Source organism: Talpa occidentalis, unplaced genomic scaffold (assembly GCF_014898055.3).
Source record: "Talpa occidentalis isolate TD23 unplaced genomic scaffold, MPIMG_talOcc4v2.1 talOcc4.11, whole genome shotgun sequence".
NCBI lineage: Eukaryota > Metazoa > Chordata > Mammalia > Eulipotyphla > Talpidae > Talpa > Talpa occidentalis.
In genome coordinates, this window is record NW_023601104.1 from 51,254,246 (window position 1) to 51,281,452 (window position 27,207).

The 27,207-nt window shown below is 34.2% G+C and overlaps 1 protein-coding gene across 6 annotated transcripts in view; it reads right to left on the reverse strand.

Annotated features, from left to right (window-relative positions):
* The window catches only part of RALGAPA1 (Ral GTPase activating protein catalytic subunit alpha 1), a 199,357-nt gene that overhangs the window by 89,285 nt on the left and 82,865 nt on the right, over positions 1-27,207 (reverse strand). For 3 of the 6 annotated variants that reach the window (XM_054689853.1, XM_037503215.2, XM_054689867.1), the window contains 11 exons: positions 24,273-25,826; positions 22,502-22,626; positions 21,065-21,281; positions 20,051-20,227; positions 14,980-15,132; positions 12,725-12,918; positions 12,445-12,543; positions 11,758-11,913; positions 10,261-10,389; positions 5,108-5,233; positions 1,703-1,761 (listed from right to left, as the gene is read on the reverse strand). In XM_054689853.1, coding sequence (XP_054545828.1) covers positions 1,703-1,761; positions 5,108-5,233; positions 10,261-10,389; positions 11,758-11,913; positions 12,445-12,543; positions 12,725-12,918; positions 14,980-15,132; positions 20,051-20,227; positions 21,065-21,281; positions 22,502-22,626; positions 24,273-25,826 — 2,989 coding nt within the window. The remainder of the gene's footprint in view (positions 1-1,702; positions 1,762-5,107; positions 5,234-10,260; positions 10,390-11,757; positions 11,914-12,444; positions 12,544-12,724; positions 12,919-14,979; positions 15,133-20,050; positions 20,228-21,064; positions 21,282-22,501; positions 22,627-24,272; positions 25,827-27,207) is intronic. The other 3 variants (XM_037503217.2, XM_054689873.1, XM_054689860.1) reach the window with 2 other exon arrangements.

Here is a 27,207-nt window from a genome sequence, read left to right on the forward strand (position 1 = left end):
AACATGATGGTTGTTAAGTATTAAAAAAAAGTAACTGTCTTGTATTGTAGTATAACAGCCATGTCTTAAAATCAATATAAAGCTAAATTTCAGAACAAACCAATGTAAATAATTTTTTCTTTCTGAACATGATGTATCAGAGGTTATGAGGTCCTTTCTTTTAGTTGACTATAGGTTAATGCTACTAAATGGTTTATTATCAAAACTATCAGAAAGTCTTTTAAATAAAGTCTACTCTTTATTTCTTCCTTACTGTTGTGTACCATAAATCTTAGAAAATACTTATAGATCTAAAAACCAAGTTTCAGGGTTAGCAATGAAATAGCTGTAACCTAAAGCGGCAGTAAATTTTTAAGTGAAGCAAAGCCTTCCATGGAGGCAGCTAGCTAAGGCACAGACTGTGACTACAAATGTTTTAAGTTTATTTTGTAGTAGAGGGTAAGAGCTGTTTGTGTGTACAGTTTCATTTATTTCTCAAGATATCAACAGAATATTCCCAGAATGGCTCAACTTTGCTCCTGGTCAGATTTTGGGGTTTATGTTTCTAAGAATTCATATTCCTAAAAGGCACAGAAAAACAATTTTAGACAATACATTAGTTTATCTTCTGGAATATTCCTATACACCCAATACAAACTGCCTTGTTAATTATTTCCAAGTCTACTTCTGGGCAGTTATGTTTTAGGTTTCATTATTTATTCTGTCACTTGAGAATTAATGTTATTTGAAAAAGGAAGGTGAGCATAAGATCTAGAACTAAGCGTGAGCTCAAATCTAATTCTGCCCTATTACTTATGTATCTCCTAAGGTTCTGAAGACAAAAGGCCAGGGTTTCAGTCATAACTGTACCATTTCTAGGTGAGGAGCTTCTGTCGAAAAAAACGGGGATAAAAATTGTAACCTATCTTCTAAAAAAAAAAAAACCAAAGCCAAAATGAGGTCATAGACTATTTAGAACAGTGAGTGCATGGTACATAGAAAGGGCTTAATAAATGTTAGCCTGCCAAGTTTGCACAGATATGGATTGGAGGAGTAGTTGACATATTACTATTGGAGCTAATGATATACTATCAGAATTAGCTTCAAGAAACATAAAATATAAATTAACAGTATTTTGAGAAAAAGGAATATAGTGTGCTTTTGGCAATCTGCTAATTTAAACCTTAACCTTTTGGGAAAAGTTTTTATAAAACAGAAAAATGCCATAGTTTCACTTCTTAGTTAGACATTTAAAACAGAAGCATCTTAAAATCTTAAATTATTTAAAAAACATGCAGATAAAATATTTACAAATATTAATATATACTATTTACATAGATATGACTTTCTACAATATTTTATTCAAAGTCAATTTAACAAATATTCATTGGTAATACTACTACCTTTTAAGGGATTGCCTAAGAGATAGTGAATATACAGTCTGAAGGGAAAGCAAAATGTATTTAAAATGAAAAGATATCATTTTTGATACAGGGGATGAATGTAATAGAAAAGGTGAGTAGCATTTTAACTTTTTAATAAAGGAAGGGTAACATTTAAATCATGAAAAATGTAACCATTTACTGTTTCAAATAATTTATGTAATTCATAATAGCTTACATATCTGAAATAACCTGAACTGCTAAATAATTCAATCAACATCTAAAAACATTGATTCTAAACATAGAATAGGTAAGTCAAATCTTAAGAAGAAATGACCTACCGTGCAGGACCAGAGGGCTCATCTCTTGCAGAGCTTAATACAGTTTTGATTATAAGTTCCTAAAATAAGGGGGGAGTAGTTAGTAGCAATGAAAATATTTCACTCATTTAACAAATATTTATTAAACAGTCACTATAGGTTCAGGCACTGTGCCATGTTGAGATACAGTAGAGAAACAGAATAGCCAATCTTTATTGTCATGCATATAACTTTTACCGAGTCCAATATTATTCATAAAATTATTTAAATAAAACAATATCATAGTCTGAATGTGTCTCCTCCCAATTCATATGTTAAAATCCTAATCCCCAAAGATAATTGGTATTAAGAGGTGTTTAGGTCATGAGGGCAGCGCCTTTATGTATGGGATTGAAGCTCTTAAGAAAGAGAAGCTTTAATAAAGGGGCTTCCTAGCAACTTTCACCCTGTGAGGACAGACTGAGAAATTGCCAGCTATGAACCAGGAAGAGGGTCCTCAAAATGTGAGGTCACCAAAATGTGACTATGTGCGAGCCTTTTCAATCTCCGGAAGTGTGAGAAATGTGTTGTTTATAAGCTCTTCCCTCTCTTCCTGTCTCCCTCTGAGTCCTAACCCCCTGTCTATACAAAGATACATATATCTTCAGTGTTTTGTTATAGCAGTCCAAATGGATTAATTTATAATCAAATGTATACATTCAAAAAAATAACTTTTTTTTCTGATTAGAAAATAATAATACCTCTGTAAGATAAGTAAAGCAGCTTTAATAGCCCAAAGGCATTAATCTCTCTCAAAGTTTTGAGAAATGTCATTTAAAATCAAAATCCTCTTTTTTGATATTTGTAAGCACGATAATGTGTGAGTACTGAAATGTTACAGTTAAAATTATGTAAATGATAAAATATTCAAAAGGAAGAGTAAAGAGGAAGCAATTATTCAGTGAGTCCTGTAGTGAGTTTATATTTATCAGGAGAAAAGAATACTCATCCATTAAGGAATTATAGATAGAATACTTAGTAGGCAAGGAGTAAATTAAGAGTTTTACGAAAGACAGGGACATCAACAGGGTCAAACAATGACAGTGGCTAAGGAGAGTAGAACAACAATGTCACCAAATTTGATGATTAAGAATGTATATTCCTTCCTTAAAAAAAAAAAAAAATCATTCATTCATTCTATAAGCATTTACAGACTATGAGTGCCATGGTGGGTGTAGTGACATACATCTGAAGAAGTATGAACCTGCACCTCTGAACCATAGATAGGTTGTCCCAATGATACAATAAAAAAAAAAAAAAATTAAGTACTTTATTAGGAAAAAAAAAAAAAAAAAGAATGTAAGCTCCCTAAAAGAAGTAAACCTTATGGTGGAGTATGGGTGATTTGGTAGTGCCATGCACTACGGTAGTAAATACCTGGTGGGAGTATCCGAATATTACCTCAATTAAAAATAAATGAATATAATAAAATAATATTTTGCATATTTACATTTATAAACTTAGTATCTAGTTAATGGCTGCCAATTAGGTACTTGGACAATATGTACTGTTTAAATCTAAGAGCATTCTATGTAATAGGCCCAGTCTTAGGTAATGGAAATAAACAGTTGGCTAAGACATAGTACATATCCTTAAGAGTTTACAGTCCAGGGAAGAAGACAGACTTGTAAACAAACAACCAAACACCAGATGATGTATGATGTATGAAAGGTTCTATGTGAACAAACAGCTTCCTTTGATAAAGTAATAAAAGATTTCACCAAGGAGTCTTACATAAACAGGATTTTGATAAATGGCCAAAGTCAAGGACTAGGATTATACACAAGCATTGGTGTGTGGGAGGGGGCTGGGAGAGTAATTAGAAGAGGCAAGAAGAGAAAAACAGGTCTATATGATCATGATTTAGGTAGAAGGAAATGGATTTTAGAAAGCACGGACCCAAAAAACAGCAGAGTTCATGAGGAGCTGATTTCAGTGAAAATTAAATATGACCACCATGGCATGTAATTGAATCTTCATTTTTTTTTTCTGACTAAAAATAATCATCACTTTCTTAGGTTTTTTGTTTTCATCGTTATTAGAATGTGCTTTTGTTTTGGATCCCCCTGCCCCAAAGTATTGTTTATTTTTAAATTACATCATCTATTACTGAAGAACAATGGATATCAGAGAAAAAGGTAACTCTGAAATGTAGATCTGATGCAGCAGACTAGACGAGCTTCTGATAAACTCAAAACTGGCTAAGCAAATTAAATAATACTGCTTATTCTTGACTTTCACAATCTTCTGGAAATAGAAGAAACCAAAGCTGTTACATGTCTTAATATTGAATATCAATTAGTATGGCTTTTATTGTCATTGTGAATTTGCATTGTGTCATACGATTTTATGTTATAAATGAAGTTTACTTGTTCAACAAATGTTTTCTGAGACTATACCATGTGCCAAGCAGAATGCTAAGCTCTGAGAACAGTCATGAGATCTCACAGCAATTATTGATCTAAGGTATAGACACTGTACAATTAGTTGCAAGTGTGATAAATACTGAAAGATAAAAACAGATGGTACAGAAAGTACATGCAATACTGTTGATGAAAATTGGTTAAGACTTCTGAGTAGTCACAATACTTCTCTCTCTTCCCTTCATATTTCCTCTTCCCTTCTAATTAATTCTAGGGACTAATCAGGTTAACAAAGCGACTATTTGACAATTACTATAACAAGCACCCTTTCTTGGGCTACAGAACCCTTGGAAATTCATAATACATGGACAATCAGCTAGAGACAGGTTTTGATTTAGTGATGGAATTATTTACCGTCATTACTGAGTCCAGAAGAACTGCCTTTATCCTAACTAAGAAACCTGATCACAAAGGTCCCATCCGCTGTGGTCTAAGAATTACTAAGTCCTAAAGACTAAGGATGCTGATTAAATAACACCTCCCCACACAGTACAGCAACTGTTAAATTTTGCAACAACTCCTATTCAAGTCTGTTAATGCTTCGGGTACAGGGGAGCTCTATCTCAATTCCAACTTTCTACAGTGGAACAGAATATTCTGTTATATTGTTTAATTCATCACACTGGGAAACTGGAAGGGTCAAGTGTCTCAATTTTAGAAGTCTTGCATCAGTAGTATAGTATCTGGCTCATAGGATGTTTCCATAAATGTTCAGTGAATGAATGAATGACTACTAGGAGATTGATATGTGAGGGGTTCAATAATGAAAAAATGTTCCAAAGCAGTCATAAACACATAAAAAGGCTATGGTCAGGACATTCCAGCCTGTGTCTGGAGGTATGGCTGGTTAATATTCTTTAACAACTGTGTAGATTTCTAAAGGAAAAGAAAAAATACAAATTTTATTGATATATGTTCTAGTTATCAAATATTTGAATTTAAAAACTAGCATCTGATTTCTTACCTTAACATCTGTAAATTGAGACAAAGCAATATCAGGAATATTGGGATGAAGAGCAGGCAGTTCACAATATAAGTTGGGGAAGCAAACCAAAGATCCCAGAAGAACTTGTGCTTCCACTCTTGGTGCCTATGTACCAGATTTTTAAAATATTTTAAATGCATTGATTTCATTAGATTATCAGAAAAAATACTTTATTATCTAACCATATTACCCAGGTAAGTGAGAATATAAGACAAAATTCAGAAGGAAAGGAGAAACAAAAGGATTTAGGTTTTCATCTATACTTTCCATTTAAATTACTGTTATTTTCAATAAGTACAATGAACAGTTTTAAGAGCAGCTTAATCAGTTACAGTTAATGACACTATAAATAGGGATATAGCTTACTAACAGAATAAAATTGGTCTTATTTTTGAGGAAAAATGTAGATACTTTCATTTTAAAGGCAACTCACATCATAACATATTGTTTCAGGGAACAGATGACTCAATGTCACTAAATGATATTTGTTATTATCTAAGGATAAATGAACTAACTTAGGATGAAAATGTTAACTATATCTTAATCAGGCACTAGTCTAGTTGGTTTTTATAATAGGCATTGACAAATGCATTGCCTATGTAATTTACTAAAAACACAATTAGAATTTATGCTTGGACTGCAGACCAAAGGTTACTTTTATCTTCTTAGTTTATCAACCCATATTTGAAGCATCAGCACTGAACATTTCTTTCTTTTCTTCTGCCCTCTAACATGCCCACATTGACATCCATATTGTTTTAACTACTAAAATACCTATAAATTGAATTTTATCTTTATAGCACCTAACAACGTTAAAATATACATATTAGAAATACAATACTTCAAGTAAAACAAGAATTTATTCTCCAAAGTAATTTCCCCATGTTAATGAATATTATAATAGAGGGAATGAAGTAGTGCTCTATTATGATTTTCAACAAAACAACCTGTTTGCTTATTTTAAAAAAATCTAGATTTATAGACACAGGTAAAAGCATTAAGAATCAGGGTAAAGGGCCTCCCCGGTGGCGCAGCGGTTGAGCGTTGGGTTGCGAAGCTGCCCGGAGCCTCTGCAGCGTCGGTTCGATCCCCGGCTGCTCCTGGCCACCGGAGGAGGGTCCCGAATGGCGTGCAGACCTCTCCTGCCGCCCGCTGCTCCCCTCAGCAGTGTACCTCAGTCCTTCTGCCTGTTCTGCTCCCCGCTCTGGCTCTGGTGAATTTTCTCACCCTCCCCACGCTTCTGACTGTACCCAGTGCTTGTATAAATAAATAAATAATCTTAAAAAAAATTAAAAAAAAAAAAATCAGGGTAAACCCAATCACGATCTCAACTTCAAATAACTCATCCTACAAAACCAAAACTTATTTTAAAAGAAACAATATTTAATGAAAGAGATTAGATAAAGAGTTGTCTTTAAAGAAGTACAGCGTAACCATGAATATTCAGGTATGTAGATATAATGGGGGAAAATCTGAAATGTGATTGTAATTAAGAAAAGTAAAACCTTATCAATTACTTTATCATCTGCCTAAGGGGAACAGGGGAAGCATTAACAGAATGAAGATTATATGCACTGCATAAAAATGTTGAAGTGTATGATTTTAGACTGTATGGCCAACATCATCCAATGGAAAAAACTGTCCTGAAACTCAAGTGTGGAGATGTGGGCCTCAAGGTGATTCCTTCAATGACTGGGTTTCCTATGTAGCTTTTTTCAACTGGTATTCCTCTTATGAAGCACAGAAACAAACAACAATAAAAATGACTATTTCCTAAATTTCCCCAACAAAGCTACATAAGTACTGATAGTATCCTCCTAGATGCACACTAAGTTTAGTCACATAAAATGATGCCTTAAGACATTAGGGCTTAATTCTCCTACAGAACCTTGAGAAAGGCTATAGGAAACGTGCTAACTAGCTCTCTGAAATAATCAGCCAATGAATAGTACAGTTTTCATAGAAAATCAATTAAAAAATAACATTGGTTTATGAATCACGCTCTTATGAGGTCTATCAAGTTTGGCCAATACCTGAGATTGATAATCTGTATACCCTGATATAATAGCCTTGTAACTTGTTATCATCTCTAATTTGTCTTCTACTTAATTTACTCAGATTAATACACTTAATATTACCAAAGCACACAATCAATAATCTCTGAAAACACTTAACTCTCTTATAAAGCATTATAATCTGATCCTTGGCAATGAAGATATTCCAAAGGTACAGTCTAAAGTATTTTTTTAAATATTGATTTATTTATGCATACAAGAACTGGGGTCGGGCCAGAGATGCGTAGAGTGAAAGGATTCACCAGAGACAGAGTGGGGAACAGAACAGGCAGACTGACCGAAGTACACTGCTGAGAGCAGCGGGCGAGACAGGAGAGGTCTGCCTCACCATGTGGGTAGCTCCCTGGCCGACTCGGGATTGAACTCGTGCTGCAGAGCTGCAGACTGCTTCACAGTACAGCGCTTAACCCCTTGCACCACCAGGGAGGCCCCTAAAGCATTGTTTTTTAATCTTTATTGTTCATGCCAATCATTTGGGATATAGTTAAAATGTCTACTACTCTATTTCACCAGGTCTAGGATGGTGGCTGAGATTTTACATTTATAACAAGTATCCAAATCATACCAAATTTTCCAGTGTGGAGCTCACACTTTGGATAGCTGGGATCTAAAGTTTATCTTTCTGTAAACTACTCTCTAGCTAGAATAATTAGCTCCTAAAAATGGGATTATTTATTGTTCCTGGAGCACAGCTTACTCATGCCTATTTCCTTTTTTTCCAGAATACCTTCCCTCATCTTCATTTTCACTTATAAAAATACTAATATTTAAATGATCTATTCAAATATCTTTTCTATGAAACTCTCTTGATATCCTAAACAAGAAAGATCTCCTTTTTCTCTGAATTACCAAATAATTTCATTTAACAAATTCATATTGTACATTATGTACACTATGTTTTACCTAAAGATTTTATGCTTATTGGAATAAGCCAGACGGAAACACAAATACTGTATGACTTCACTCATAAGTGGTATATAGAGAAAAATAAGCCAATAAGTTAAAAAAAAAGAAAAAATAAACTTTTGGACTATTAAACTAGTTAGAGGTTACTCAAAGCGGACAACTGTACAATGAAAGAATGGATTGGCCTTTTAGTGATAAAGTCATTGTACATATATTTGTTGATTTTCAGTGACATACTCTTGAAACTAGTATGTCATAATGCAGGGTTACTTCAACCAAATTTTTAAAAATAAAACAATATAACCCTATGAACAAGGTTATATCAATTTTATACATGAAAAACTGAAACAAAAGAAATTAAGTAACTTGTACAAAATATAGGTAATAAATGATAGAGCTGGGATTTGAATCCAGGCAGATTGGAGCTAGACTCCATGCTTTCCACCACTATGCTGAGTTCCTTCTATTCATCTAACTTGTTACCCTATATTCCACAGTTGTCAGTATACTTCCTATCTTCCCAGCAGCAGACAGTATGTTTCCTGAGCACAATTTATCTCATTTATTCTCTATTCTTTGTATTTCACCCAAAGGAACACTATACAGAAAGATAAATAAAAGTTTAATAACCACGAAAGGGTTTAGCACATGTTGAGCTCAAACTTTGTGCTAAATAAATACTTACATACTCTACTTATAAAGACCTGTAAATGTGATGCTTGTGAGGTACTGACAATACCAACATGAGTAAGACATGTCCACTGTCCTTAGGAAATTAGAAAACCAGGCTAATAACTAGTTATAAAGGTCAGTTGTTCTCTCATTTGCACATTTCATCTAGGTGACTGTATCCAGTTTCATAGCTATCAATACAATCTATAAGCTAAAGTTTTCCAGCTTTACATCTTCAATTCTGACATTTCCTTTGAGCTCCTGACTTGTACATGCAATGAATGGCCCTCCTGGTATCTCCAAATGGATGTCTACTAGATAATTTACTATGCCCCAAAAAGAACTCTTTCTCATTCACTTTTGGCCTCTGGCAGCTTATAAATGAAAAGTGAGTAAAATGTTAATCAGATATTTCTGATTTTTTTCTCCCAAATGTTCTTAGTGTTTTCCAGTAAGTCTACTGGATAGGTAATACTACAGTTATTTCTCATTTATATTTTGTTCAAGTGATTTTTCTAAAATACAAATTTGGTAATAGTCATTCCTTCCATAAAATCCTTTAAAGGTTATTCATTCTGGGCCTCCCCAGTGGCACAGTGGTTGAGCGCTGGGTTGCGAAGCTGCCCGCAGCCTCTGCAGCACTGGTTCGATCCCCAGCCACCGGGTGAGGGTCCCACATGGTGCGCAGACCTCTCCTGCCACCCACTGCTCCCCTTAGCAGTGTACTTCATCACTCTGTCTGTTCTACTCTCCGCTCTGGTGAATTCTCTCACCCTCCCATGCCTCTGACTGTACCCAGCGCCTGTGTAAATAAAAAAATAAATCTTAAAAAAAAAAAAAAAAAAAGAGTACTATGACTCTTTAAAAAAAAAAAAAGGTTATTCATTCTTTCTATAGGATGAAATGTAACACCATAAACATAGTTACCACCTTCCTCTTTAGTTCACATGACTCTGCCACTTATGTATGAACATGTTCCAACTCCTTAAATTACTTGGCATTTGTCTCACAGCTCCACAGATGTATGAAAAATCCCTACATTCTGTTTGAAAATTTAGAGCTTACTCCTAGAGCTTATTTCTGGGTTACCTCACATCTATTTCTTCTCTTTTGCTATACGGCCCATTAACCTTCCTTTATTTTCTCCTTCCCTGTTTCTTTAGATTTCCTCAATTTAAATTGTTTTGCTTATAATTTTTAATTTCTCATATATATCTCCTAGATCAATCCAAGAACTAACTTTAGTACTTTTTGAGTAACTTTAGTACTTCATTTACACTTCAGAATTCTTGTTTCCTTTTTTTTTTTTTTTTTTTTTTTTGAAGTAGGAGAAGCTATCAATTCCAGTTAGAGTATAACATTTCCTGACCAGTAGGTTGTTAGATTTTATCAACAATGGCTGTTCCTCTGTTGCTTTCTTAGTTGAGTACTGGTTAACTACAGTTCATTATATTATGAAGAACAGGAAATACAACTTACATTGAGAAAAGCTGAAGAAGCCACTCTTCCAGCTGCTACAATAAAATCCATAATAAGCATTGTGGCACCAGGTAAACCAAGTGAAAAAAATTGAGGTGAGCAGTGCTTGATAATTGTATTGACAATATCCTTAGAAATAAGCAAAGAAGGGGAAAAAAAAACCACAAATGTAATCTTGGGTATTAGCTAATCAATATTGTTAAAGTAGATAACAAGCAGTAATAAAACAATTAATTACTATACATTGGCTGAATAATTGAGGAATATTTCTTGTTCTTCCAAATAATCCACGCTTAGTATTATATTTTTTGTCAAAGGAATGTAAACTTAATACGTATCTAATTGACATCAATACATTTTTTCACATTAAAGAGCAAGTTGTAAGGGTTATGCTTCAAAGGGTTGAGAAATAAGGCCCATATATTGTAAAACTGATCTGCAGAGTAGTTCTTCTTGCCACCTACTTGCTTCTATGTGATACCTCTGATTTCTGAAGTTGCGTTACGTATGTGGCAATTGCAGAGACTCTCTTTTTTTAGATAAATTTAAATCCTTTGGTGATAGATATTTAGCCTCAGAAATATGGACTTGAACATTTTTGAAGGAATATTCTTAATTTTATTATTCATTCACTTTGCCTTCAGAATTTACCAGAAGGATGCAGTGTATTAGATTGTATTATTCCAACTGGTTTATTGTAAGTGAAGTTCTCCTTTCCTAGTAATTAATAGCATCATTTTGAGACACGTATATAAGTAGAATACTATAAGTATTCTAAATTAATGCAAAAACTTTCTCATTTTTCAGAAAGAAATATAATCATCTTTTAATATTAATTTAATGATTTTTAAATGATCAGTGAAACTGAACTACATTATGATCAAAATATTTATATTACTTTGACTTGTAACCTCCCACATTCTTTAGTTTTATGGCCAGAACCAAGACCTCTGAAGAAAAGTTCTAAGAGTTACATTTATGACTATCTTATTAGTAACTATGATTGATATAATTGCCAAATCAATATAGTTGTTACTATGCTAATACAATCACTGGTATTAAGAAAATGTTATGTGCTGACTCTTGAAGAAAAAAAAAAAAATCTAACTGCTGCATGCCTAGATGAGCAAATCCATATACCTTACAAGTCAATTATAAAATGCTTAAAATGAGTGCATTAAAACATTAAAGGAAGATGTTGTGAACCTAAGCAAAGGATGGTTTTAGTCTCTTCAAAAAGTGCACTTGTTGGTATAATTTTAGAGGAAAATGTATTTAATAATCAAGTTAACCCCCTTACTGCAATAAATAGCTTGCTTTTTAACTACATTTCAAGAACAAATGAGATCATAAAATGGAAAAACCTATAAATAAACCACTATGTATTTTTAATTCTAGATCTTTAATTCTAGATTTTAATTTAATTCAAGAGCTAAACAGAATTAGGAATTAAAAATAAACCTATAAAGCAGATCATGAGAAAGTATATATAGTCACCTGATCAATATGAAGTAATCCACAATGCATTATATTGTAGAAATGTGTTAGAAAATCTCTATTTGGAGAAACATCTTGTCTTCTTTTCATCGTATTACAAATAAGTTTATAAGCATGTAATTTACCTTGTTTATACTTATCAGTCAGCATGGTTGCCTACAATAAAAAGATCTTTGTTTTAATACCATACAAATAGATACTAATTGTTAAATATTTAAAAACTGAATATAGCAAGCAATATATTTATTTTCACTTATTTCTGTTTGCCCAATTTCTTTAATGAATTTAAATATCAGGATTCCTGAAACTATGTTATCATTAAATTCATACAAGTAGGTATGAATAACCCACATTGTTTCACTTAGGACAACACACCAAACATATCAAACAGTACTTAAAAGAATTACATCTTTAAAAGCATATAAAATATGCTGGAACACAAATTTGAGGTTTAAATTTCACATAAATATAATAAAAATGTAATTTTCTATATTCACTATTTTTTAATAGAAATGATGCCTCCTATATAATAACTTTGCTATGCCTGCGCTCCCTTTTATGTAACTACTTAAAAACTATTCTAAATGACTAAACAATAGCTAAAATAGCTAGCAAATATTTAAGAGTAATCATATACCTATTTAAGAAATTAAACCTTTCAATTAATATTTTATATACTAAGCTTACCTTGAAAAGCCAAGGAGTAAGTATTCTCAGTGGAGGAATCAAAACTGGTGGAGAAGGGGAGGTCAGGTTATCAGTTGAAATGCCGAGGTTATCTCTAATCTGTAATTTTAAAATAAAATGCAACAAACTGATGAAAAGTGCTCTCATATTTATTTATAGTTAAATGACTTCACCAGTTTAAAGTCAGAAGGGGTGAGACAATGTTATCTAAGGTTTCTTCTACTCCTTAATGCATATTTTATTTTTCTTTCCTTCTCCTCTTACATCTTTCTCTTTTTACCTTAGCTAGATTCTGCCAGAGTTCACAGAGGTAATCAAAAACTTGAGCATGTATTTCAGGATCCATAATTGCATTGACATCTCCCAAAATGCCTAGCATTCTTCGCCACATGACAGTAGCAACATCAGCATGCCATCCTGTGAGAGTACCTCCTGCCATCACACTACAACATTCAGATGGAAATTCACTGATTTCTATGGAAAAAAATAATACACTAGTGTCAAGTTATTTTTCTAAGAGAATTGGTCACAAAAACATAAAAGTCAAATTAATGATCTTAAGTACCTACAAAAGTGAAAAAAGAAATGTCCATATGTCTTAGTCTTATTTTTTCCTGAAAGGGCAAAACCTCACTTTACCAGTTCATAATTCCCTATTATGGAAATAATTACTATCTAATAGGGTTCTCTCTAGATTTACCTGGAGGAAATGAGATAGATATCATATGAAGAAATTTGTTTCATATAAAAAGTATATTTATATGTATATACTTTCATCTAACAGCTACTTCAGGTTACATCAAAAATTAACATAAAATCTCAGGCTGAATGCAGATCCTGCAGGAAGTCCTCATAAGCCTATTTCTTTGTAGTTAAAATTTTCAAAGACATATTTATACATTTCACAAATCATACTGAGCATTACAAGCATATCACTATGGCACTGGGAAAAAAAGGAAACATAATCTAAAATTTCCATAATAATATTTAGTTATTAACACTGAAAGATTATACATAGGTAAACTTGGGTTCTATTTCATTTCTGTCATTAATTATTGATACTGAACAAGTTACCTTCCTAAGGCTACACTTCCTCATCTGTAAAACAGCTGATTAAGATAGATATCATTATAGGTATCCCTCTAGCTTAAAAACATCACTGTTCTATTCAATGTGAAAATTAGAAAGTCAGTAAAGATTGTTTCTGCTTGAGCCTCCCTGGTGGCGCAGCGGTTGAGCGCTGGGCTGCGAAGCTGCCCGCAGCCTCTGCAGTGCCGGTTCGATCCCAGGTCACCGGCGAGGGTCCCACATGGCGTGCAGACCACTCCTGCCGCCCACTGCTCCCCTCAGCAGTGTATTTCGTCCGTCTGCCTGTTCTGTTTCCTGCTCTGGCTCTGGTGAATTCTCTCACCTTCCCACTCTTCTGACTATACCCAGTGCTTGTATAAATAAATAAATAAATCTTTAAAAAAAAAAAAAAAGAAAAGATTGTTTCTGCTTGATATAATAGTATTTCCATGATTTGGTCTAGAAATTCTTTCTTAGTATTGCATATACCCTTTACTCCTAATGCTTAATTTTTTCCTCTTTGCATGTACATACAGTAACTCACTGTATTAGTAAGTTAGTAATTGGTCTTTCATAACAATAAAAAGTAGACTTCTGGAGTAAACCTATTGAAATAAAACATTGTGACAATGTGTAATCATTTTTTAAATCCTGGCTTATATTGGTGATGGGGAGCTTTAAAGGGTACTATTGGGATAACTTTAAGAAAACAATTGCGGGCCTCCCCGGTGGCGCAGCGGTTGAGTGCTGGGTTGCGAAGCTGCCGCAGCCTCCGCAGAGCCGGCTCGATCCCCGGCTGCTCACCGGCCACCAGATGAGGGTCCCGCATGGCGCGCAGACCTCTCCTGCCGCCCGCTGCTCCCCTCAGCAGTGTACTTCGGTCCTTCTGCCTGCTCTGCTCCCCACTCTGGTTCTGGTGAATTCTCTCACCCTCCCGCGCTTCTGACTGTACCCAGTGTTTGTATGAATAAATAAATAAATAAATAAATCTTTAAAAAAAAAAAAAAAAAAAAAAAAAAAAAGAAAGAAAACAATTGCGGGGTTTCTAAGGTTTGCTAGTCACTTCTCAGCATTTACTTAAAATGTCTTCATTTGGACTGCATACTTTCAAAATAAATTTAACTTGCATACTTGTAGAAGTCTGACTGATTTCATCAACTGTTTTATTGAAAGCTTGATTAGCAAGTAATAATGCTACTACTTTGTCCTGAGAGTCAGAAGGTTGTTCAAATACAACATTAAGGATAATAATGTCAAATCTGCTTTAGAAAATGGCACCATTTCAATAAATGGTAATGTGATTCACAAAAGTAATGCAATCGCTATGCTAATTAACACTGTAATCAACTATAACCAAGTAAGAAATAAGAATCAGAGTATAAATATCTTTAAGGGCAAGAAAGATGTTATAGTAACAAATTTCCAAAAGACTTAGAAAACGGCAAATGTCTAATTTCCAAGTATTACCTAGGTCATCTGGAGTTTGAAGAACAGAGTGGTGGAGTTTCTCATCAAGTTGTAGATCTTTCTGTTCCATCTGATCTATATTTAAGGTAGAAGGAGAAGGTGTTTGTGATCTGGATCCCAGAGCTGACTGGACTGGAGAAGCACTTTCTGAACCTGCAAATGTAATTTCATAAAATCACCATAAAGAGCATATTCAATATTCTACTTAAGATGCAATACTTAAAACCCCAATAAAACACAAACTAAAAACACCAAAGATGAAACAAGTTAAAACTGGTAAAAGAGGTCAAAAAACTCACAACATTGTAAAGGACTTTGTATCTGTAGGTGTTACCTCATGCCATATTACCAGTATGAAATCAGAATTGGACATACCAGTTAACAGGTACTATCAGTGACAGCAAGAATATCTACTCTCATTGCTAGTTTGGTAACAGAAACTCTGGCACCCACTGATACTCTATTCACTTACTTTAGACTTGGAGTACCGTGGCTCTATATGCCACTGTAATTGCCAGTCTGGATTACAGTGGGTCCCTGGTTGTTCCCAGTCTTTGGTCTCCCCTAACTCCTATTCCTTTCTCCCAATCCATTCTCTATAAGGCAGCAAAAAGATCTACAGATCTACTATAATCACGTCATTTCTTCATTTAAATTACTTCTACAAGCCTAAACTTCTTAATGTGCTTTCCTAGTCTTTTTTTGCAACTTTCCTACCACAGCACACTTCCCTTACTACTTTCAAGATCTAGCCATAGGAATTAAAATACTCATCAGAATGAAGTATCTCTGGCCTTTTTCACATATTCTTCCTTTGCATGGAGCCCTAATCCTCTCCTTTTAGGTCTGGTTAATTTCAACTTATTTTTCTGGTTTCATTTTAGACCTTGTTTCCTAAGAAGTCTAATTCTGTCCCACCCAGTGGGAACAGGAGTCTCTGTTCTATGCCCTTGAGCCTTCCATTAAACTGCTTACCACACTGACATGAAACTATCTGTTTAGTTTTAAATATATCTCAGCAGAGTATAAACTCTCTAAAAACAGGGATTATATTTATGCTCTATAGTGTGTTTTCAGTGCTTAGTAGGTATCTGGCACATAGCAGGTTGTTTGTTAACTTAAATTTTGTTTAGTATAGGGCCTCCCCGATGGCGCAGCGGTTGAGCGCTGGGTTGCGAGGCTGCCTGCAGCCTCTGCGGTGCCGGTTCGATCCCCGGCAGCCGGGTGAGGGTCCCACATGGCGTGCAGACCTCTCCTGCCGCCCGCTGCTCCCCTCAGCAGTGTACTTCGGTCCTTCTGCCTGTTCTGCTCCCCGCTCTGGCTCTGGTGAATTCTCTCGCCCTCCCGTGCTTCTGACTGTGCCCAGTGCTTGTATAAATAAATAAATAAATAAATCTTTAAAAAAAAATTTTGTTTAGTATAAATGAATACCATATTGAACAATGAACCATTACCAAGCAAACAGTAATATATTCTTTCCTTTTTTAAGCTTAATAAAAAGTATCAAAATCTGGACTCAAAAATTGTAAAACTTTGCCCTCATTATCTTTTTCTATGTAGCAAAGCAAAAACCAAGTAAATTAGATGCATATTTCTATTATTTTAATTCCACAAATGTGTCACTCCATGTAATTTATACAATTTTAACTACAGCACAATAAATGCCCTAAAAAGTACAGAGAGAGCTAAGAATGCTTTACTGAATAATAATCATGACTCTAATGAAGTTCAATTAACTAGTGGTAAGTTTTCTATTCTTCTTTTGAGATTTGGGAAAAGTTCATATAGCACAAAATTATATATTAAAGGACAACGACAGAAACTAAAGGATTTCTTTATCCCAGTACAAATACGAACTGTTGAGGGCATAATAACAAAAAATTTCTTCACTATTTATCAGAAACTTTAAGCATATGACGAAAAAAAAATCTTGTCTTTCAGTCAAATGCTTTGCAACAACAAACCTATTTCTCTTATCTCCATGTATCATCTTAATTCATAAAACTGATTCATTTGTAAGAACTGAGTTTAAATTTTTATCAAGATTAGCTATTAGAGAATAATTTTTAATAATGATATATAACAGTTGACTAAGTTTTTTTTAATGAATTTTTTAAAAAGCAGTGAAAGTACTGTTATAGTGTTATCCATGCCCTCCAAAAAGGCTATCAATATAATTTTGTTCTTATTGCTTATATTTCTTCTGTGTTTTGTGAAAATATTTGGAAAATATCTGGAAAATAGAAGATTTTAGGACTACTAATAATCCTCGGTAAGAACACAACTTCTTAAAGTTAACAGTGTGATAATATATCAATTTCACCTTTGGAAGATACTGTGTATATAGTTTGTATATTGAGCACATGGAGTTACACACTTAGTCTGTTTAATAAATAGAAACCAATCCAAGATTTGCTTTAGTGTGCTAGATAACACCTATGTATTAATACTAATGGCACTGATTAAGATAGAATTTTTTTTTTAAAGTTTAAATCCAGTTTTTTTTTTTTTTTTTAAAGATTTATTTATTTATTTAAACAAGCACTGGGTACAGTCAGAAGCGCTAGAGGGTGAGAGAATTCACCAGAGCCAGAGCAGGGAACAGGACAGGCAGACTGACGAGGTACACTGCTGAGGGGAGCAGCGGACACTGCAGGAGAGATCTATCGCGCTGTGTGGGACCCTCGCTGGCGGCCGGGGATCGAACCAGCGCTGCAGAAGCTAGACAGCTTCACAGCCCAGCGCTCAACCTCTGTGCCACCAGGGGAGGCCCAAGATAGAATGTTTTAATGCAGTTTCCTAATAGAGTCCTAGAAATAGTCACTATGCATAGAAAATATAGGTTACATACATATTAAAATTTCTATGCAGTTGAATTATCCAAAAATCATAATAAGGCAAAGACCTAAAACAAGTTTTCTATTCACATCAAGTTTTTATATTTTGAACTTTTATGTAGCACTCTATTTTTGATAACTAAAGGGAATTAGAAAAAAGCATGATCACATTTCTTTTATACATTATATTTTTTAGAAAACACTAAAGCTTGATTAATGACTTCAAAAAAACTAGACTATGGCTTGCATGGGAAACCCCCATGAAGAGCATGATGTTTCAAAACCCTTTTTCCAAAAGAATAAAGGGGCTCCAGATTAAAAGATGGTGGGATTCTTGTGAGCCATAAGTTAGGAGGGTTAAACAGTAGATCTCTAAACCAATGAGAAAATTTCTTAGGCATTTTATTATTTCTTCTTTGAAATTCTACCCTTTTCAATGATCAGTATATCACTCTGTACGCTCCAAAAACTTAGTTTTGCTAGTCTTAAAAATTTGTGTTACAGTAGAACATAAAGCTCTACATTTTTAAAAAATATTACTCATTTTTAATGAAAAATTTTATGAATCTGGCAATTGCACACAGTCCTATAATCAACAATACAACCAAAATATACAACAGCCTATTACCATTAAAGGCTTTCCTGTGCCCACATGGATTTGATTCCTCTTCTGAACCCCAATGCCCCACAAAATCACTGATCTGCTTTGTCACTATAGTTTGTCATTTCTAAAATTTCTTATTCATGGAATAATAAAATATGATATGTAGCCTTTTGTATTTGACTTCTTTCATTCAGCATGTTTTTGAGTGACAAATAGGGCTTTGCACATATTAACGTTTAGTTTTTTTTAATTGCTGAGTATTATTCCAATGAATAGTCGACGAATGAATATATTACAATTTTATTATCCATTCACTGGCCAATGGACATTAAGTTTTTTTTTCTTTTTTAAGCTATTGTGAATAATGCTGCCATGAACTTTCACGTATAATTATTTCAGGTAAATAACTAGGAATGGTCTTATGGTAAATGTATGTTTAATTTTAAAGGATAGTGCCATCCTTTCTCAGAATGGCTCTTAATTTTGCATTCCCATTTGGATATATATTAGATTTCCAGTTGCTTCACATCCTATTCAACACTTGATGTTGTCAATGCTTTTAACTTGAACTATTTTAATAGATGTGTGTGGTGGTGTCATGTGTATTATATTTGCATTTCCTGATTACTAGTAGTATTCAGTATCTACATTTATTTTATAAATGCATTTTACTATAAAGGACAACTTTAATAAAAGCTATTTATTATAAAATAAGGATTTTCCCTCGCATTTCTCTGAGTAATTTAAATTGTATAATAATAATAATAGAACTGTGACTCTAACCCAGTTGGTACCTGTCCTCCACTCAGACCCCATATTCTGCAATGGGGCAGGTTAAAGTTCTTATACAGCACTGAGTTTCTTGGACCTCATTTGTTATATTATCCTTGGGTTTGACCACACATAAGAAATTGCTAAAAAGTGTAATTTACTATATAAATGCAAAATATTAGTATATTAACAAAGAGGCTATTTGGTTATCTATCTTTAAATTACTGCAGGGGGCCTCCCTGGTGGCCTACGATTTAAGTCTCAGCACTATCACCTCCATGGCCTGAGTTTGATCCCTATCCAGAGAGCTAATCATTAACCCACATACGGTGCAGCAGACCTTTCTCACCCACTGCTCCCTACAGCAGTGTATTTCAGTAGGTCTGACTATTCTGCTCTCCAGTCTGTCTCTGGTGAATTCTCTCACACCCCACACCTCTGGCCTATACCCCAGTTCTATGCAGAAATAAATCTTTTAAAAATAAATTACTGCAGGATACCTCTAAATCACATACAGCATTGTAAACCAATGTTGCATCTCCAAAAAAAAAAAAAAAAATTAAAAAATAAAATTACTGCAAGAAAATCATTGCAGGAAAGGCTTTAAGGCAAACATATACACAGTTTTGCATCAGTATTAGGTGTTTATAGAGTCCCCTGAAGCATATCCACATAGAATACAGGTCAAGAAACTCCTATATGAATGTTTTTGTTTTTCCCACTGGTTACATAAAGATGAATGAAAAAAAATTATTTATATAGTAAAAATACTTAAAATTTCTCAAATAAAATTCTAAACAGATTCTTTGATCCCTCGAAACAATGCATTTAAGTAATATATTCCCTTGAGTAACTTTACCAGTAACTGTTGCAACTTCAGCAGAGAAAGCTTGTTGATTTAGACTGCTCGTTTCAGAATCTATTTGAAGTGTGGTTAGACTAGCCACTTCTTGTTCTTCAAGACTCTGGTGATGACCAGAACCTGAATCCACATCAGCTGAGGATGTAATACCAGTATCCGTTCCAAAGCCAAAATCTATAGAAGAAATAGTATCATTTAGAAGTCCAAATTTTAAAGCAAAAATATTTACCAAAGAAACATGGTTACTTTGTCAGAAGATTAAAAATCAACATTCCCCTAAATCTATTCTATTTACATATCACTCAGGCAAGTGTAAATGTTAACACTTTGAAGATTATAATTAGAAACAATTTTTTAAGGATTCTCATAGTTTTTATTAATAACAATAATAAAAGATGAATTATCATCACTGCACTTATCCATATTTTCTGATAGGTGGTAATATATTTACTTCCTATTAAGTATTTTATAATCTCCAGTATAGGTATGTATCTCATAAAAATTACATAACTGGTAAATAATCATTTTCCTCTTAAATCATATTTCCATTCTGATGTCAGAGTAGTATATAATCTATGAAGGCTTAAACATGTAACTTTACAGAATTCTAACTACTGACAAACCTTGGCTATAGCTGTTTTTGATACCCTTTTCTAACTGTCAAATATAATTCCTAAGAGTGCATGAAACACACCAATTCATAACTATGTCCTTTATTCTAATATCAAGTCCATCCTAACTTTTTCCTTTACACATTCAGGTTTTAAAATATCATTTGCTTTTATGAAAGGACTGTTTTTTTAAATGCCTTTAGTTTAGCAAAATACAGTGGTTCCTGACATAATTCCCTAAAACTTCCTTTGCAATATTACTGAAAGTGAAATAAAAATATGTGGGAACCCTCATTTAAACATTAGAGAACATGGCAATGGTTACATAATCTGTAAGTCAGTCTAAATCAGAAAACATTTAATGAAAAACCATATTGCTCAAAAAGAAAGAGATACTTGCTGTCAAATTTTCGGCCATCATATTGAAAAGCGCTGAAAGAATCTGAATGACTATCGGAGCTGATTAGATCACTGCTCCCTGCACTGGCAGGAGAAGTCCATTCTGAGGGCACACCTGGGTCATCAACAGGGCGCATTTGGTTCTGCTTGTTCAGAATATCAGGGAGGTCCTTGGGAATTTCGAGGCTGCCTGGACTACTTCCTCTTCTTGTCACAGTCTAAAAATTTAAGAAACATTTACCACTAAAAAAATTTCTATTCTCATTAAGTATCTGAAATCTTTAATTTCCAAGATAATCACCACAGTATCTGATACAGAAAGGGGAAAATACACTAAACAATCTATGTAATAGTATGGAGCTAGAGTCTGAGTTACAGTTGGTCTGCCTTAAGCAAAAACCCACATATGCAATGTTTCTGAGACTCGGAAACCTTCAAAAGAATCCATGGCATGGATATAAATTAAGATAGTAGAAAAGAGCAAAGCACTAGAACAGAAAACGAAGAAGGAAACAGAAGAGATAGTGGAGTGAGGGAAGAATAATGACTTTTACCTAGTCAATGAAAAAAAGTAAACCTTACAAAAAGAGGCATGGGGAATGTAATGGAGTTTTATATACTTTCACTAAAGACTGGTTGAATCCCAAATGAGATCTTCACACACACCCTTTTTTTTAACAAGTCCTGTTAAAGATAAATTAAAATAGGCTCTATTTTCATTTTACTATAATCCCAACACTCAAGAAAAGGATAACTTTAAAATCTATTGCACAGTTATATGCAATGATTATGCAATCGAATTATGGAAATTGGGCCAGAATACCACCATTGTTATCTTTCCTGTTGAGGGTTTGGCAGCATATCCTATGAGTAAAGATGAAAAATGGCGGGGAGGCTAGAAAACAAGTGGCATATTTCTAAGTAGTGAGTAAACAGATATTCCAATTTTTCAGTCTGATCAAAACTATAAGCTTGCTCTTTTTATGTGTTTGGATAAAAACATTATGAAAAATTAAAAAAAATCTTAACTCAAAAAGTGAAATTTGAGGGCCTCCCCAGTGGTGCAGCGGTTGAGCGCTGGGTTTTGAAGCTGCCCGCAGCCTCTGCAGCGCTGGTTCGATCCCTGGCTGCTCCCCAGCCACCCTGGTCCCACATGGCGCGCAGACCTCTCCTGCTGCCCGCTGCTCCCCTCAGCAGTGTACTTCAGTCCTTCTACCTGCTCTGCTCCCTGCTCTGGTGAATTCTCTCACCCTCCCGCGCTTCTGACTGTACCCAGTGCTTGTTATAAATAAAATAAAATAAATAAACAAATCTTAAAAAAAAAAAAGTGAAATTTGAGGGGAAGGCTTTGTGAATAAAACTCCTTCCCCCCACATATATATCATATCTTTTAGTTTCTCTATCCTGCTAAGACCAAATACATAAAGTTAACACCTACCGAGGCATTACCACTTCGAAGTCGTTCTGCTATAAACTCATCCATCAGGTCAGGAACATTAGCACTGCCGCAGCCAATATCACTATTAAGAGGGGGCAGTTTGGTGCTCATGTCCTCTTTATTGGCTAAAAATAAATAAACAGCTATATATAGTGAGGAAAGATTTAACAGTATTTTTAAACTTGAAACAAACACAATCGAAAATGACTTATGCCATATTATTGCCAAACATGCACTTATGAATAATTTATCTCCTTTCAGATTTAATTTTAAGAATTAGTAAATTGATATCCACTTTACTCAACTAAGCAGATGTTAGTGAATCTTCAGTGTAACCTTAAACAGCAAGAAAGCTTATAGATAAGCACTAGTTGGAGTTAGGTTAATATTGCCTATAAAGAAACTGGTATGGTTATTTTCCTGCCTCTATGCTTTTATTTAGAGTCTTAATAATTTGTAATTCCATTTTTTCTCTGAAGAATATTTATGAGACATATATTCCTGAATCTATGCAAATATAAGCGGGACATAAATTCATAGAAATTCTATGATTTTGACATGTTTTTATTCACTATAAAATCTAATTTTATTACTTCAGCTAAAACAGGTTTATTTTTACAAGTGTTTTCTATAAAAAAATTCACCTTAGTTTTGATTTTTTATGACATGATTTACACTAACAAGAAAATTTTAAACTTGGTAAACTAATTTATAGAAAATAAGATATTATGCAGCTGAAAGTTTTTGTCTCTGTAATTAAAAGAACTACAAAGTATTTCAGATTAACAAAATACACTGGTCAAGAGTTCTTTGTGAAATACCATTATCTTTATATTACTGGCCAGGCTTTTTGCTAAGCTGCCAAATACTGCCCTCAAGTGGCAATAATGGCTCAATGCAAGATGCATTATATAGCGATCTGTTAATCATGCTAACAAAACCATGTTAAACAAATAAAATCAAAACCTACCTTACTGCTGAAAGTTAATCCTCTATATCTGTACAGTTATTTTAAATTTGAATCAAGATAAAAGAGTCACCATAATCTTGGTTTCCGTAATCTGTCCATAGAGGTTCCATATTTAAATCATAATTGGGCTATCATGAAACCTTTATGTACATCTGAAATCTCCAGGAAAAAAAAGGGATATAACTTGCATTCTATACAAAAGAATGCAAAATTAAAAGGCCTACAGTACTTTTGGAGAAGACTTAAATGGAAAGTAACTAGATTCATTTAGAGATTTAATAATTTCTTCTTCAATGATAGTTGAAAAATCACTGTAGGACCTTGATAGACCTTGATTTGCATTATGTTACATAATCAAAGTAATTTTCCTCTAAGGAAAAAGATTACAACCAAATAAAGAATCAGTGGAAAAAAAACTCAATTAGATATAGTTGGTGTCTGAACTATAGGGGATTAAAGGAAAAGTATTCCAACTTCTCTGGAAACTTCAAGGCTCATAAAATATACTCTGAGAAAAACATTTTATTTAGGTAGCTTTTGAAAGATAATTAAAACTGTCCTGTACCTTCCTCTTTTCTATTTGTTCAGCAGCAAAGAGGTTTAACTAAAATTCTTAAAAGGGAAATTAGTAATTTAAATGAACAATTGCTATACAGCTGGGAAAAGGCGCATGCATAACCAAACAGAGAGAAAGCAGTGACCATCCCAAAGCTTTTTGATTGCTTATAGCTTGCTTCAGTTGCATAAAGCCAAACTGGTGCTGTCTTTCTCCTTTTGCGCTCTGCACACGTTAGTGCTCACCTGCAGCTTTCCTTCCAAAATAGCCCATTACATGACTGTACAGATCCCTCAGTGGAGCCTCTGGTGGCATTCTGTTCTGCCTCTGTGGGGAGACATTTGCCTTCGGCTTCGAAAGAGCATGTACAACAGTTTTATAAACGCCACCCAGGGAGCCCTGCTGTAGTCCTGCCTCATGACTTGATGACCTAAGAGTACTACGACTACCTAACTGATTACTTGTAATTCCTTCTTTTTGTAACATGGTAGTAGAAATCTCTGTAGACTCGTTAATTGTTTTATTACTTACTGATGCTGTACTAATTTTATCTAGAGGCCTGTACACACCAGGTTTTACTAGCTCTGGAACACTGTTTGAGCTTGTAGGGGGGTTGCTGGTGCTGCTATTGCTGCTGCTACTGCTACTACTACTACTACTAAAGCCACCAAGCTTCCGCAGTCTCATCTTCCATGGAGCCTCTTTGTTTTCCAGAGGATTATAAAACTGAACTGACTCTGTAGATGGTCTAAAAGTAACATGAACACTATTTCGTTTTTTAGTAGCAATTTTCATGATTTTCGCTCTATGAGTTACCGTTTCAGACAAGCTCCTCTTAGTTGGAGAAAGCTTGCTAGTGTTTGTAACATGAGGCACTCTACGATTGATGGGTGCCTTTAGTGCAGTTTTCTTGGCATGCATGACATATGGGACAGTGATTTTTTCATTAATATGCACACCCTTAACTTTTTCAACTAGTGTTATATCTACACAGGCATCTAATTCTGTGGCTGCTTGTCTATACAGATGTTTCCTCTTTTCTTTATCACAAGGGCTACCTGAACTAGGTTCCAATGACCGTTTATCACTGTTTAGTTGCTTAGACTTTTCGGAAGCTTTTGCTCTCACAAAGGTGTCTAACTGATCAGATGCAATATTACTCATGAAGACAGCTGAGTTTGGTTCTTTTTGAAACTGCATGTTTTCAGGAGTCCCAACAAAGGTGATGTTTTCTGATTTACTTTCCTGGTCTATGTATTCTAATTTATCTAAAGATGATCTTTCACCCCTATTTACAGCAATTATTTCCTGAGAAATTGCATCTTTACCTAACTCATTTTTACTATGATTTTCCTGGTTTTCCTTAAAATATTCCTTCAGGGAGGAAAGAAGATCATCATCTCCTTCAAGGTCAATGTACTGGATCTGTTCAAAAGCTGAATCTGCAAGTTCTACTGGATCTATTAAATGACAAAGATGGTCATATATGCTATCACCAACTTCCAGAGAAGACTCTCTACTATGAGTATCAGTGATGTGGCTTTCAGTGGATCTATTTATTGAAGAAGCCTCTGTGGAACTCTGCAAGCTTGGCGCATGACGGGATGAACTGTCAATGACAGGAACTGCACCTTTGGCTCGTTCAACAGTGAATGGTTCCAAGATGTCAGAAGTGCTGCTACTACGAGGCAATGGCTGCTCCTCATTCAAAGCACCAAAAACTTCATTTCCAGTGTCTTCACTTTGTGAAAAATGTCTGACTCTAGTTGGGCGGGGTAGTATTTGAGCATCATCAATATCTGCAAAAAAGAAAAATTATGTAGAACAGAAACTATATGAATATTAAAAAATAAGTATTAATTTAAAACACAACAGAGGCATATACTTCAAAATAAACTCAGATTTTTTTGGTAAGCTCAATGAAAGAAAATCTATTAAAAATACAAATGTGTTTTTAAAAATGATGGGCACAAGTCAATATAGCATGTAGTGTCAATGAATTAGAAAACTACCAGAATACATCTTAAAATGTTAACATGCATAAAAACAGACAGTGAGGTGATGAAACATTTGGAAGTGCAGGTAAAGATAGAGCTGTGCCAATAAATCAAGCAATTCAAACTTGATATTTAATTTTCTAATTTAAGTTCCAAGCAGAAAAAGTAAGATAATATTAACACAGAGAGCTGATCTAAATATCCCATTGTAGAATTTTAGAGGTTCTCACAAATTACTGTTTCCTTCCTTACCAGGCAAGAATCATATTCTTTTCTTTAAATGTTGTCTGACTGATGGACTCATATTACAAATGGAAATCTCCACCCTCTTCCTAAAGTTCCTAAGGTTCTCCTTGTCAGTAAACTATTTACCTCTGCTACTGAAGTATTTTACTTTACTATATTAAACTTATTCATCTCTATCAAATAAAATCAATACATTATTTAAGTTTTTTTCATTTTTGACACAGGCACCTTTTAGTCTTCTAGGAAGATGCCAACTTCTCCATTATAGGCCTTTTTCATTAAACAAACATCAAACTAAAAAACTGTCTTCTTACATCTCCAAGAGTCACAGATTTTAGGGTCAAAAAGGACATTACAGATTATCTAACTTAACTCTCTTATTGAGGAAACTGAAGCCCAAAGAGGTAATGTCATTTTTACAAATTCATAAAGTTTGAGAAGCAGATTCAGTGTTCCAAGTCACTGCGTGTATTGGTGATCAGAAGTGTTAAGTATCTGGTAAATGTTTATGAAATTGAAAATGACAAAATGAATACTAGTAGACTACATGTATATATTAAGAATTTTACAAGTAAAATACAGTGTGTGAACCCATCATGGCCTTTAAGGTACCTAGAAATAACAAATATATTTTTTTTCAGAAGCCAGCAAGATAAGACAAAGCATCAGAAAGTTGGACGTTGCTACTGATTAGGCTTGCAATAAAGGTTACAACATACTCTAACTGAATAATTAAAATGAAAAGATTTAGATCCAAATAGAGCAGTGACTTGTCCAAGATCATATCATTAATTTATTGATGGTCTAAGTCTAGAACTTTAGTTTCCTGACTCTAGGCTCTGAAATCCATTTCCTCATTTATAAAATGGAGAAGGTAATTCAAAACACTCTCAGGTCCCATGATATAAATGAAAGAGGCTGGCCCTTTAGCTATTTC